Source organism: Strigops habroptila, chromosome 4 (assembly GCF_004027225.2).
Source record: "Strigops habroptila isolate Jane chromosome 4, bStrHab1.2.pri, whole genome shotgun sequence".
Taxonomy (NCBI): domain Eukaryota; kingdom Metazoa; phylum Chordata; class Aves; order Psittaciformes; family Psittacidae; genus Strigops; species Strigops habroptila.
The window spans coordinates 70,212,312-70,228,007 of record NC_046358.1 but is presented as its reverse complement, the minus strand read 5'-3'; the positions used below and the strand labels follow the sequence as shown (position 1 = coordinate 70,228,007).

The following is a 15,696-nucleotide window of genomic DNA, read 5'->3' as shown; positions in this document are numbered from 1 at the left end:
TCTACTGAATATGTCACTAACCTTCAAAAAAAACTAGGTAGCATCATGCTTTCTGAAAAATATTAGCAAAATATGTGGGTTTTTTTTTTCCCTCAAACAGCTATCTTATCAAACCAGATCTCCCTCCTCAGCCCAATCCAGCAGCAGCTACAACCTCCCTTCCCACAGAAAAAAACATGCGCAAAATATAACAAAAAATCTTAAAGACCAGAACTGTATCTTAGATACCTGCAGATACATGAGCACTTAATGCCACAGAGACAGTAGAAAACAAAGAGAAAAAGAGGAAGCGGAGGATCCAGACCTGGAATCTTCATTGAAATGCACTGGTTTGGTGACCTCTGTCCCTAACCCAAAATGGTTCCCGAGGAAGCTGAATGGGGATGGGAGGAGGGGAGGAGTTCTTTAAAACACCTTATTCCTCTCATGCTCCTCCTGCTCTTACCAAGGGGAAAGTTCAGTACCTCCAACATCTGCCTAAAAAGCAGCTTTAAAAGGGCGCTTGTCCCTGCATAGGCAAGTCCCAATCGCCAAAAATGGCGACCTTTACACGAGGAAATACATAACAGGTTACACATCAACAGCATAATACAAAACACAGCAAAAGCACTAACATTCAAACGCTAATTTGAATGGCTTCAAATGACTTCACATATATACACAGACACACACAGCTAGACAACTCTTTACCTGATATTAAGAAACAGTAAGCATTATAAGCATAAGACACAAGCTATATTCTGTTTCTTTGCAATAAAATCTTTACCTTCTACACCTTTTAACCCCAACATAGTTAATCTGCAGACCATCTTAAACTCTTCCCTATCTTAAGCAACAGGTGAACAGACTGGACAGTAATAAAAAAGCAGCTATGCTCTCAGGAAATAACACCATAAAAAATGGAATGCCCTCTTAGTGCAAAGGCAGGATTTCCACTGACATGAACGGGAGAAAGTCCCTGGTGAACAGAACTTGCACAATCACAAGATACATTCATGTATCTCCTAAATGCCATCTTTGATGTTGTCGTATGTGTACACGTGTATATATGTGTATACAAATAGCTATCTTTTAAGATACACACACATTTACAAACTTTTAAAATAATTACATACCCAAAATAATCTAAAATTGAACTTTAGCTTACTTGCTGATAGGCAAGAGAGACATTTATTTATCCAACATTTGGGCATGAGAGAAACTATGGCTAGAGAAACAGCTCACAGAGTTCAGCTGCATAGGCTAAAAATGATGAATGATGTTGCTCTCAGTATTTTCTCCTAGACAGAAAACTTAGTTTAGATTTCTGTGCTGTTCCTCCTAGGCAGTTGAGGAGTCATACCAAAGTCACTCTCTTCTAATCTCAGAAAAGTGCTGTGTATTCTTTCCATACAGAGTATCTGATGTTTTAAAGGAAAGCAAAGGATATCATGCCGTCAAGTCAGCACTCAGTGGAAAGCTACCTTATTTAATTTCTACACACTTCGACAATCACTGAATTCACATCTTCAGTGGAAGCAAAAAACCATTTCCGTTTTGATATGTCCTCTATTGGGACAATACCCTTGCAGGAGGATACTTGATTAGATGTTTACTCAGTTACTAAAATCCATTCCTTAAGTGTTATGATCTGCCCAATGCAGAAGTAGCAACTGAGATTTTAAGGACATTGCAATATTCAAAAAATTAGAATAATAGGTGCAGTAAATGCTCTTGTATTATTACTCAACCATTATTCTGAAAGCAACATTTCAAGAAGTGAGACACCAACCAGTCCTCTGGATGTTAGAAACCTGACTGGAAAGCAGTAGTTACAAAGACTGTGAAAAGAACTTATGTATTCAAAAGATCCAAAGCACCTGAAGGCTTGCTAAAAGGCAAAAACCTTTTTCATTCAAGAAAAGCATAGTTTTAAATGACAAGTCTTAGTATATACACCTACATATAAAATAATTAGCAAATCACAAACCAGGCTGATACATGAGGAGCATGTTTAAAATTACAAAACCAAACAGTTCAAGTGTTAAAAATACAGTTTTAAATAAAATGCTCTGCAGTTTAAAAATGAAGTACAAACATACATGATGAGCATATGACATGTCTCTTACACACACAAAAGAAAACAAGCATGTTTCTTGTTTTCACTCAAACAAAACATTGGTAAGCTAATGGAAAACTACTTATTCTTGCAAGGACTACTTATAAAGATTTTGACAATTATTTGCTACCAAGCACTGAAAGATCATTAGCAGAAAATATACACCACAGGGACTAGTATATATGAAACCTAATACATGGAGCCTTGCAAATATTATTAATACATTTTCCTTCAGTAGTTACATTATCTGTTCTGACAATTTGAAGCAACATTTATAAATCAAATTATTCTTTTCATTGCTTTCATTAGTTCAAACGTTTAAACTGATACACTGAAAATAAGGTTACCAGCCTCAAAGGCAAATTTTCCCAGTGTCAAAAAACTCTGCAGCTTTGCATTTGAACGCAATGTCTCTGGTTTATATTGCAGTAAGTAGGAAAATTAAGCATGAAAATTAATAGTTCTCACAGTTTTTTTCTGTATTACCCTGTGCTAGTGAAGTTCCCTCCTGAGAGCTCCAATATTTTGCACAGCAAAAAAGTGGATAGTATTCTGTGACTCTGCTGTAGCAGTTCTAGGTCATTCCATAGAACATGGTGTCCTCTTGCGGTTTGGAGGTTCCCTAAATCTGAGATGTGTAACTGAGCATCACATGTAGTGCTGGTATCAAGGGAGGCATCAATTACAGCAAACTCCTCTTTCAATGCCACTAAGATTTAGAGTAAGCATATCACCTTCGTTAGCTTCATAGTACCAAATGCAGTGTATTGAACATAGGCAATGAATAACACCATTCAGGTCCATCCAGACTTGAAGGATATAAAAAGCACACACCACCATTTCCCAAAAGCTGTAAAATAGTGGGGTTTAGCCATTTGCACATGGAGGACTATGTTTTACCAATATGTTAGTTGGGCATCTAGTAACACTGAAGATTCGTAAAGGATATAAAAACCATAGACTGACACAGAATCATAGACAACTCGCATACAGATAGTTCTATTAGCAGAGTTCAGCTACTGAAATGCCTCTTTAGGCAGTGATTTAAGATTGTATTGATTAATTTAGAAATGAGAAGACAGCTGCAATTCTATTAAAAACACTACAACCAATATCAAAGAGAAAAAAAAATCTAGTGCAATCTAACAACACACCTAAAAGGGAACACGCTTTGGCAGCCACCGAAGTTAAAACAGCAATACTGAAAAAAGCAGCACTGACACTATCTTCTAATGCTTGTTACCAGGATTTGCAAGTGTAACATCATGCACATATCTGTCATCCTACAGAATTCCAAGACAGACATTCCCATATGATTTAATTAATTTCACAACAAATTTTTAAGCCTTCCAGTTACTTCAACTTGCTCTGCCATGGAAAGGAGGGACAGTCAGTCACTCAGTATAATGTGTTCCAAAGACCTACAACCTGTCTAGTGGAAGGTGTCCCTGCCCATGGCAGGAGGTTGGGACTGGATGAGTTTTAAGGTCCCTTCCAACCCAAACTAGTCTGTGATTCCATACCTGCTGGATCTATAGGGTAATTGCTCCTGAAGCATGATCCACTATACTACACAGAACCACGCAATGTTCTTAAATGCAACATGTACAGCTACGACACAGTACAGAAAATAGCACCACTGAAAGGACAAAAATATGCCTACATAATGTGCTATGGAAATAAACTCTTGAGTGATAAACTGAAGGAAGCTCTTGCAAATGTGAAAGCCCTACTTCGCAACTTACAAGCTATTTACAGCAGGTAGCCAGAAGTGTAACCACTAATCATAATTCCAGTTAAACTACTGTCTTATGGCTGATCATAGGAGCCTTTCAGGAGTGTGATGGATGTCACCCACTTCTAACTGGAAAGAAAAAGTACTTTTTCTTAGATCTGATATGGCAGAAAGCGATTGTGGTTTTATGCATGACTGAGGTAGAATTTTGGCCCAAAGCTTTAGCACTGAAAGAATAAGCGATGCAAATTTTTTAATGAGTTGCTCAACTGAAAATTTTGTATGCACCAATTGTATTTGAAGTAATTAAGGATGAAAGACTATCAAAGAAAGCTTAAAAGAAGGCTTTTGTAATATATTGAAGTGGCTGATACTCCATCACTTCAAAAAAGGAGAATTAGTTATGTAGCAAAAAAAAAAACCAATACATTGTTTCTATTACAAAACTATCTACTAAAAATGAAATGAAAAATGCATTGGGAAAAAAGGCAGGAAAGCTCCCATAAGTACTTCCATTTACTAGGATATAGGCAATGAACATCAGCTCTGGACTTTATGCTATGCAAACAGACCTACAGGTTTTATTGATAAATTCTATATAGAATCATAGAATCCCAGGTTGGATGTGACCTCAAGGATCATCTGGTCCAACCTTTTTAGGCAAATAATGACCTCTATATATATATATACACACAATCTCATACATATATATTTTTATGCTATATATGTGTAAATGATGACATAAATATACATTTATTTCTACCAACACCATCTAATTATGTGCATTACTACTAATTTTGTATCAAATGCACCAAGCTTACCTACTCATGTTTACAGAATACTTGGGAAGATCACCTGAAATAAGATCAGAGTTACTACCTTTAAATACTGACAACCTCCACATTCACTGACATGTGAATGCCTTCAGAAATTTACAAATATTGCTTTTTTCTATTTGTTTTTGAAATTTTAGATTAGCTCACGTGAATCGGCACTGGTGATTTTTCTATCATACACAAAGTCGCATCAGATATAATTAGCATGATTCTGGCATTTTAGCAATACACGTATTACTGTTCTTAGGCCAAATAAAATGTCATTAATATCTATTTTAGTCATTATGTCAGCCTTCTTTTGATGACTGTGCTTATCACTACTGTTGGTGCTTCTTAGGTATTTGATACAAAACACAGCGATACAATGGGAAAAAAAGGAGAAAATCCCATATAAAAGCTAAAAAATTTGTTTAACATTAGGAATGCTGATTTAAGCACCCTGTGGTTTAGTACAGACATTTTTAGTCATAGGCATGATTTAAATCTCAAATATTTTACATGTGATAGATAATTTTTTCATATCATTGCTACATTGTAAAGCAAAACTATCTTGATTACTTCTCAATCCTTCCTGGATTTGTGATGCATACTGCAATGCGTATTCAAGCTCTTAAACATTTTAAAGTTTTGATGATTTAGGATTAAACTATATGATACTATATATTTACTACATCCATACTACAATATTCACTGTATTTGTTGCAAAATTCCTATATGAAAGGAAAAAGCAGAAATTTCCATTTTAAAGTGGGAGAACTAAGACACAAAGACACAGATTATGGTAATTAAGCATCCAAATACCTTTAAAAAGCTGGTTCAAAGAACTTAAAAGTTGGTGAGCAGTACAGGAAATTTAAGACATATTGGTCTAAATTTCTTAAATTTTACAGAAATATTTAATGAATTACTGACCAGTGTTAATTGCTGGCACACAATGAGAAGAGATTATGTTTTACATATACAGCTGTTCAGTACAGTTTGGAGAGTTTTAAGCACTTCTCTACTGTGTATGCCATCCATATTTTGTTTAATAAAACGAGTTTCTTTTTCAGTGAGTGGAAAAATCAATGCATTAGCTACATTATCAGCGAATCTGCAGTTGATGAGGCTAAAGTCTGTACGGAAACAGCAGGTATTGTCTAGCAGATGTAAAAAATATTTATGATAAAAGTTATTTATAATAGTCATAGAATCCCAGACTGGTTTGTGTTGGAAGGGACCTTAAAGCTCATCCAGTTCCAACTCCCTGCCATGGGCAGGGACACCTTCCACCAGAGCAGGTTGCTCCAAGCCTCATCCAACCTAGTCTCTTTCTTTCACCTTTTTCTTTGTGTGTGTGGATAAAAAACATTTTTTCCCCACAACTCTTACTGATACTATGAGTTCTTTTAAGTACCTTGTTTCCAATGGCCTTTTTTGGTGGAAAGTTGAAAGTCCTCACTTGCTGGTATTTATTCTGTAATTTATGATGCAAGCTCCTGAACTCCGCATATCTCCGATAAACGTTCCATTCATCATCCTTTATCCTAATATAAACCTGAAAAATACAGATAGGGAAGGAAATAATTTAAAAACAAACCATTGAACTAATGTATCTCTTTTACTCTTTAAAGCTTCACAATACAATGGTACCAGAAGTTGCAGGGTCACTTATCCCTAGCTACATCTCTGTACATTGGCTGTTTCTGTTGTACAGGTCATTAATCTTATTCTCTCGCTTTCTCCCTCTCATTCTCTTTTTGCCTCTTTTTATGATATTAATCAAGACAAACATAGCTTGCTCATTTTATCATGATCCTGGGGCATACGTGGCAGCACTTTTTGTTACCATGGTTTCCAGCATATTCTACTAGCCAGTGACCAAAGGAAATGATAATTTAATACCACTATAAAATTCATTTCTATGCACTCAACAGAGTTTTTCATCTTTGTAAATCAGCTTTGTAGCATCAGAATTGCAAAACATAATTTTATCCAAAGTATGAAACTTAACTTACTTTCTTAAAAAAAAAAAAACAAACAAACAAAAACCCCAAACCCCCACCCCCCACACCCCCCCCAAAAAAAAAAAAAAAAAAAAAAAAAAAAATCACTCTGAAAACTAAACTAGAAATTTTATTATTTGGAAAATAAACACAGTTCATTCTTTTTGCTTGTATAGGACATTAAGTGTAATTTAACACAGCTGTAGTTTTTGTGATTCTGGTTTTGTTTGCCAATTAATTATTTCATGAGCATATTATGAATTACATCCTAAATATTCACATTCTCTAGGAAAAATTCATGCAGAAGTGGAATATACCGACAGAAAGCTGAGATTGCCTTCAGTACTAGGAGATAACCTTTCCTCTACAGAAATGAATCCACAGTTAAAAAGAATGCTGAAATAGCACAAGTCAGAAACTCTAAACCAGGCACCAAAACACAAAATCCAGAGTGACCTTTTCCTTAGCTGCTTCCGCAGAATCTGTAGCTCATTCATTCGCATGTGTGTGTTATTAGTCTCAGTATTTTGCATCACAAATTATGCTGGAATAGTACTGATGACACTTGCTTCTCCAACAATATCAGTATTTTATTAAGCTGTAAGGCAAGTATCAGCAGAATGCTTATGGAAAAATGCAACACCACACCACCAACAACCATCACATGAAAAGTGGGCAGCAGCAACTGGAATTCTGTGAATACTAGGAAAAGATGAAATCTGGATTTTGATGTGGCCGATTCCAGCACTCAATTGTAGTTTCTCCTGATGACTGAAACTTTAACACAGTATTTCTCCTCTAGATTTACCAAGTCCTTAGAAAAGACAAAACGTTACTAAGGGCTCATGGTTATTTCAGAGATCCAGTAACGTTAAGTACATGTCTTCTCCCACAAAAGCAGCTTATGCAGCCTTGCTTTGGTTTGGTCTTTAAGAAGTCCTCTTATCTCTACACCTACTTTCTCAAATTTATAGGAGGTTTCTGTGCTGCAACAAAAGATACACCATGCAGATACCATGCAACTCCTGCCAAAATATAATATTTCACTGTAGAAAACATTCATATATTTGTAATATTGGATTCCATTGAATAAAAAGTGTAGCTTTTTGTTACTATTGTACTTCCTCATGTTTTCTGATGAGGACAAAAATAAATACTGTAATTCCAAAAATAAATACTATAATTCCAAACTTAGCACACCTAAGAGTACAAGAGATTTAGAGTACTGTGTGAATTACAAATGCAGATGTAGACAAAACTTCAACTAGTTTTGGTAACAGGAATTCAGATGGAATCACTATAACAAGTCTGCAAGAAGTATTCAGATTTCTCTTTCATTTTGAAAATAAAGCCAGGAAAAAGATAATTAAACACCTACAGGACCATCTGCTTTAACAGTTCAGTACACCTCTGAAGCAAAATGAAGGGAAATATGAAAGACAAGTATTTGGCATGATTTCAATAAAACTCATTGAACGCAGTAAAAACTGTATTAAATACTTTATTCACTCAGCTCTAACCTGGCTTCAGGCAGCATATTGTATGAAATTTTGTGTACATTCCCAAGTTTTATGTTTCAGTTTCTCTACAGAGGGCAAAGGGATGACAAAAAAAGCTCATATTATTTTTAACCAAGTTATTTAATACGGAAATCCTGGTTTAACTCAGCAGTTATCTTTGCCAATGTGATTTGGTGAATTATGCAGTTCAATATTACCTGTTAAGCTGTAACCCACAGTTAACTAATTAAAGAATGCAGTACACTGTAATTGGAATTTTTAAGGACTGCAAAAACAGAGATTAATTTCTTAGATGAAACTGTTAAGGAATTTCTTCCTGTCCTTCTATGTACATAGATTTTGATTTCTTTTAGACAAAATGCGACATTTGGAGCGCTCTGCCATATTGAATTTATAGATAATCACATAATAGATTCTGAAAGGCACATTAATGTTCATGATGTAGTACATGTTTAAAGCTTTATTATCTCAACAGGGAATGCTATTCTCAAGTAAAGGTATTTCAAGACACTTAATGCAAATTCAGTTGGGCAACTGAACAAAGTAAATCCTAAATACAAAACTGCTTGGATAAACTTACTCTAGTCTAGTCATACAAGGCATATAGTTATCACCATTTAAATAAAAAAAAAAAAAAAAAAAAAATCATACAACTAAGCATGAGAATAACAGGGAACAATTCTCTTTGTAAACAAGATTTTGAAATGATACCAAATCAAGCAACTTTAGATGCATGGTTTGAAATTGTCTTCTAAGTCATTAGAACTATTCCCATTAGCTTCAATGTATTCACAATTTCATTCACAGCCTTTTAACAGGAAATCAATGACATCTGTAGCTGTCAAATACAATTTTGTGGATGTTTATCCCAAATTATCATGCTGCACTATAGAGCAACACTACTTTTTACTACTGAAAATACCTCAATATATGACTTAAAATTACAGAACAGTATTTTAAGATCATGTTATGGAAAGTTGAAAGAACTACTCTAAGGTTCACTCTCTGATCAATTTTCAGAAATCCAATACAAATCCCTACACTTCCTTTCAAATGCCCATGTTCTCCTGAAATCATCCACTCCTTAACCTGAGTGACCTCCAAGGTAATGAAAATTTACAGACTGAATCAAAATCACCACTAGAATGATTATTTGATTGGAGACAAAAGATTTTACTTTAAGATTCTCCTGTATAACAACAAATTAATTAAGTAGTTTTTGCCTGCAGTTTAGAAGCACTTTCCAATTGGGTCTCCCGTGTAAAGACTGATCGGTAACCTTTTTGTAGCTATGATTTACAGCAGCTGAAAGAAAAATTTCAGGTAATAAGTAGATATAATGAATTAGTCTGTTATTTTCTCATCACAAACATGTTTGAAGTCAAACCTTTGAAGAGAAATAGCAAAACCACTAGTAATTTAATATTTTGGTTTTCAGCCAGCTACCTGCTAATTTAATTTTACTGAAATGCCGGTTTCTGAGAACTAGTTTGAAAGCAGTAGTTCAATGACTGTATACTGAGATGAATAAACCCTACTCCCATGGTACTGGTTTTTGAGCCAAGTTTCTTTAAGCAGTTCTGAGTCAAAAATGTCATTAACAAACCCTGGTAACAGATTAGTAACTATTGACAGAGTTTATAGATACCTATGTATAAGAGCCTGAGAAAAAGAAAGGACAAATGCCAAAATTCCAACTTGCTCCAGTTTTAGGAACCTTCACAGATTCAGTGACTATTTTTCAGGTCTGCTGAAGTCCAAAGTGCTTTTTCTGTCTGGATGAAAAATATAGAATGGTATGTTTAGGATTTGCTTTTTGGCTCTCTCTCAAGCACTGTAAGTAGAAAGAGACACTGAATGGGGTATTGAAGAATCTTTCTGTTGCAATGTCATTCGTGGTTATAGAAATAACAGACTACGCATCAGGAAGTAAATTCCCTAACCCAAGTCGCTCCTGAATCTTCCCTTCAAACATATCTCACATTTCCTGGTAGGATGACCTAAATATGTAATGAAAAATCAATTAAAATCTGTGGATGGGAGCTCCACAAATACAAACCTGCTGAAGTCCCTGTGAGTCTATGTCCTATTCCAGAAGCAAGAAAAATATCAGAACGGGAGAGAACAATGCTAATCGAAGATGAGCAGTGAAACTCTCCTAAACCACATCTAAAATTCAATGGCACAAGATGCAAGAGAAGTCTGAACATTTCAGCACCAGAACACTTCAAAAGATGTAAGGAGTACTGAGAAAGTTTATAAAAATCAGTCCTGTGCTGGACAAGGTCAGTTCTTCTTACAAGCATGGGAAAAAAAAAAATATGATGAGCAGCACAGGGAATGCAAAAGACACTGATCTACACTAATGAAGCTACTGTGACATGTGACACCTAACTAAGCATTATCGGGGGAAAAAAGAAAAACTATTATTTCTGCATTACTGTATTTCTACTGTACTATTGTATTCCTAATTTCCTTTCCCTCACTAATAAAACAGTTTTCTGGAGAGCCTCTTGTTTGTTACATATGCCTTTCAAATCAATGCCCAAGCATTTGAGAGTAGGAAGAAAAATTAGCAACTGGTTTGGTAGGGATAACCCAATCAGCATGAATACAAAAACATAACCTGCACATTGGCACCATCAGTTTTTAAACGTTAACTCAGCTAAGCTTGACTGTGCAAGGTTTTCTTTACATTTGCTTTTAAATAACACTTTAAATAAGCTTGCAGTACCATGGGTCCATAGTTTTACCTTTACATTAATCAGGTAAAAAGGAAAGTAGACACGAACTAATAAAGGTACTTTAATTCTTCGCTCGTTTCATTCTTGATAAAGAAGCTATAAAATGTTTCTCTAAAATGAAAATACTTGCTTCAGATACTGGAATATTTGCTTAGATAGAACAGATTAATATAAAAAGGGAAGAGAAGATTAACAATCAAACCTGCTCATGCTAACAGAACCTATGTATCTTAAGCAGCATATTGCTAGCACTCAGCAGGATAAACCAATGAATGAATGACAGCTCCTAAATGGATTTTATTCACCTTCTAGAACTGGAAATTTGAATTCTGTGGGGGGATGGGAGTAAAGACTGTACAGGGAGGGAGACTATGTGCTTAATTTTGCCTCTTTCCCCCTCCCCAGACAGGACAAAAAAAGCTTGAATAAATAAAATATTTCAAAGAACAGACTCTCTTGTGACTACCTGTACAATACAAAAAGGCTGGTCAAAGCCTTTGTTGGGTTAGTAAAGCCTACAAAACCATGCCAGGAGATGATATGGAAGAAGTTCAACTTGTGAGCATTTGAGCTTTTCCCCTTCTTATGTGCAGAATCTACCAACAAAATCTTGCATCTCATTTACCTCTTGCCTTTGAAACAGTCAATTTAAATATTATATATTCTATTATATAATCATAAAACAGTCCCACTTTCATGCCAAGTCCAAACTGCAATACTTGTAATATCCCCAAATTATCTTCTAAACTACTGCAATGATCTTCTAAAATACTTTAATCCTACTGTGATCCACATTATCTTTTAGCAATCTTAACAGTAAGGATAATTTTTATTCTTACAAGAACTAATTTATTAAACAGCATAAAAAGACATCCTCTTCTGCTACAACTACAGAGAGGGAACATCAAGCACAAGATAGGGATTTCTAAAAGTCCAGTTCAGAATTACTGATGAAGAGCTGGAAGTAGTAAGAGGAGACAAGATCTCATCTGCATTAAGAGTTCTCTTCAGCTATCTAACCCAGTTAATTGTTTCCACCGCCTCCACTCTTAAGTCGCCTATACTAAAAAAAATATGACACAAACCAACCCAGAAAAACCCCAAACCTGTTGAAGAATGTTCATTTTCTTTACAACAGAAAGGGGAGAAGAAACTGAAGAGAAACCATTTTAGTGTTCTGAACTATAAAGCAAAACTTGTTAAAATCAGTAAAATTTATCTACTGGTTCTCTGTGTTTACGGAGTTTGGTGTTACACACGTTATAGAAGCCTGGAACATTCATTGCAGCAGCTCCCAAGTAATTACTAACTTAACCAAATGTTAATCGCATAACCCACAATACTGCCATCAAACAAAATTGATAGGTTTTTTAGAGTGTATTTGTAACATTACCCGAGTAAAATGACTGAGCAGTCTTTCTGTGGAGAGAAGAAAATGCATTCATTGCAACCAGAGGTGCACACATGTTCTGGGATGAGCTTCTGTAACTACTACTTGTTCTGTTTCCCTAAGAAATTTCTAAAAATTCTTAGAACTAACTCAACTTTTATGTAGACCTTGTTTATTCTGGAACACTAAATTAAAAGGATTTTAATAAAAATTTACCATTTGAGAAATAATTGTTTCAGGGGATTGGAACTACCTTTTCTTTCTATTTCATACTGCACTTTCCTAAGAGGAGTGATGTATTTCAAAAAGCTTTTATCAAAATTATTTCTGCACTAAAAACATACAGATTAAGTGAATGGTGTGAATCCAAAGTATACAGCAAAAAAGGAAGAACCAGTTAATATTTCCTGACTTTATTTCAGGACAGTGGGATTCTGTTTAGAATACAAATTCAAGCTGAAATCTCTGAAGTTACCTTCAAAGTGTGAGAAATGAATACAAATGCAAGTTATATTTTGCACAGCTGCAGAACTGCATTTATGGTTAAGTTCCCTCTTTGAAAATGATCCAAGTTAAGAATTTCCGCATAATGAAAAACAAACGGAACAATAAAACTTTTCAGCTGAGATACGAGCAGCTTTTTGTGGGCTTTTCTATGTACAAGGACATAACAGGAATTAAAGTGAACAAGCTTTTATCTTAGTAAGACCATTTTATCCACTTGCACAAAGACTACAAATACTGTAACATATTTTGTTATGTTAAATATCCGACTTTGAGATTTAGTTTGTAAAAATGAACAATACAATGTCAAATATATGAGAGAATGCACATCAAAGCATGAACCTTAAAATATTGCTCTACTAAGCAGACAAATGTCATGCATTTTAGGCCTATCCATTCAAATACACCCATGCTGAATTTTGTTCATTGTGTTTCTGTAGTCACAGTTCTGCATCTATTCACCAAAGAGCACTAAAGTGACTGGACACTGACGAACAAAAGCCGCATGCCTACCCTTCTGCTGGATGAAATCAGTATCTACTCTTTTTTTTTTTTTTTTAATACAAATCAGATCAGCACAGATTATTTCACTCATTAACTTATTCAGCCCTTTTAGACTGTGAAATATGATTTCTAATACCCCCAAAATAATTAACACCATTTCACAAACATGCACTTTGAAGTGATACAGTCACTGCAATGTATGCCAACCGCTGCAGTGAAAGATGTTTCTGCAGAAGAGAATACAGGTAAAATGACAGAACTGCTGGCTGCTTCTCCAAATACAGGGGAAAGGAGGTGATCTAGCCAGCAAAGGAGGATACCTCACCAATCGCTTTGTAAATAAGATAACTATTATTTATTCTAGATATTTATTGGATATAAACTATTTTCTTCTTTCTGTAGTAGCTATAAAATAATTTGAAAATTAAATATTACTTTCATTTCCTTAGTAGTTCTTGCATCCAGATCAGTGTCTCTATAAGCACATCAATATATTAAGTTGTATTATGGATTCCTTTAGAAAAAATAATTAATTATAAAAGTCTCCTGATCTCATCTTTGTATACTCCTTCCATCCCAGCTATCTAAAAGTCTTTCTCCTTTACATACTCCTAGGCTTCTCTGACACATCCTTAGGTCCCATTACAGAAAAGATGGGATACTCAACCTTTTTGGTTTACGCATCCTCAAACCACTCTCCTTCAGAATCCCATCAGCCATATATTTCTCTTATATTCTCCCAATCATTCTAGGACATTTTCTTCTCTACTTGCCCTGAGCTGCTGCAAGATGGAATATTACTGGAAGATGTTTCTTTCTCCTTTTTGCCTGCTTAGTGCTGCAGATGCTGAAGTAATCCAATTCCTCATACATCAGGGAAATTAAAATCCACTTTGGGGTTAATTTTTGTAATTTGTTGCCTACTTTTTTTACAACTATTTTAACTATCTTGCACTGTTAAGAATTCTGCCTTGGATGAAATATTAAGGCTATGCTGACTGGGTGTATAGATAGAAAAGTCAACAGCCACATCCGGCAATGACTGTTTGCAGTGTTTCAGCTCTCACCCAAAGAATGCACTGGCCACTCTCCCCCTCAAAACCTCTTGAGTACCAGATACTGTTCTCCTCCATTTCTTTTATGTTGCACTTTAGTGCAAACCCTTCCCTCTGTTTAAGCAGGAGCATTCAGATACTACAAGAGAGACATTAAGGTGCTAGAGTGGGTCCAGAGAAGGGCCTGGAGCACAAGTGTGATGAGGAACAGCTGAGGGAACTGGGGGAATTCAATCTGGAGAAGAGAAGGCTCAGGGGGGACCTTATTGCTCTCTACAGCTACCTGAGAGGATGTTGTAGTGAGGTGGGGTCAGTCTCTTCTCCCAGGTAACAAATGACAGAACAAGAGGAAATGGACTCAGGTTGTACCATTAGAGGTTTAGGTTGGATATTCTGAAAAATCTCTTCACCAGAAGGGTTGTCAAGCAGTGGAACAGGCTGCCCAGGGTAGTGATGGAGTCACCAACCCTGGAGGTATTTAAAGATGTGGATGTGGCCCTTAGTTTAGTGGTGGACTTGGCAGTTCTGGGTTAACAGTTGGACTTGATGATCTTAAAGGTCTTCTCCAACTTGAACAACTCCATGATTCTATGATAATAGCCCCTTGAGATGAAAGCATACTGCTCTTCCTTCACACAGGAAATGGAGAGGAAAAACATTGTTTGAAGTAATATAAAAAAAATATTATGACAAAAGATATCACAGTAAGACTGAAGACAGTCAAAGGAATAAAAAAGTTGTAAGAAAATATTTATTGATTATAATCTGGGGGGGTGTCTATTTATATGCAAATGGGAAATCTTGTCTGAGTAGCATGTTTATCTTTAATCTCACTGGTTATCACCTAAAATGTTTACTGCTCTGCAAGCAACGGAGGTTTACAAGTAGCCATTTAAATATTGATATCACTTTAAGAATCCCAAAATCTTGGTTTCATTATCTTAAATGTCAGGCATTGGTAATTATAGCAACAAAAGGCATGACTAATAGCATTTGCTGTGCACTTCACAGGAAAGGGGAGTCCATATGTATGCAGAAAATAACAAGATACTCTACAGTTAAGAAATATGATAATATTATTGCAATAATCAGCTTGGTCCACAGGCACTAACGAAACTGCAACTAACTATCACCATCTAGAGGTGAAACGTAAATGCAATTTGGGGTTTTTTTTAATTCTGATCTGGATTCTCTCTTTATACCTGTCAATATACCAGAGAAGACAGGGTGTTTGTAAGAGAAGAGTAGACTTTTGCCAGCGTGATCCTGATTTTCGAAAGCCACCTAGTATGGAATAGGTTTACTTAACTGTTGCGTCATACAAA

At 35.5% G+C, this 15,696-nt stretch overlaps 1 protein-coding gene across 6 annotated transcripts in view; it reads right to left on the bottom strand.

Annotated features, from left to right (window-relative positions):
• The window catches only part of SNX29 (sorting nexin 29), a 128,247-nt gene that overhangs the window by 47,679 nt on the left and 64,872 nt on the right, over positions 1–15,696 (bottom strand). For 4 of the 6 annotated variants that reach the window (XM_030481410.1, XM_030481409.1, XM_030481411.1 and 1 more), the window contains one exon: positions 6,066–6,206. The exons of 1 other annotated variant lie outside the window; for it this stretch is intronic. In XM_030481410.1, the coding sequence (XP_030337270.1) occupies positions 6,066–6,206 (141 nt within the window). Of the gene's footprint in view, positions 1–3,843; positions 3,963–6,065; positions 6,207–15,696 lie in introns of all 6 variants that reach the window. One more of the 6 variants, XR_003990809.1, reaches the window with a different exon arrangement.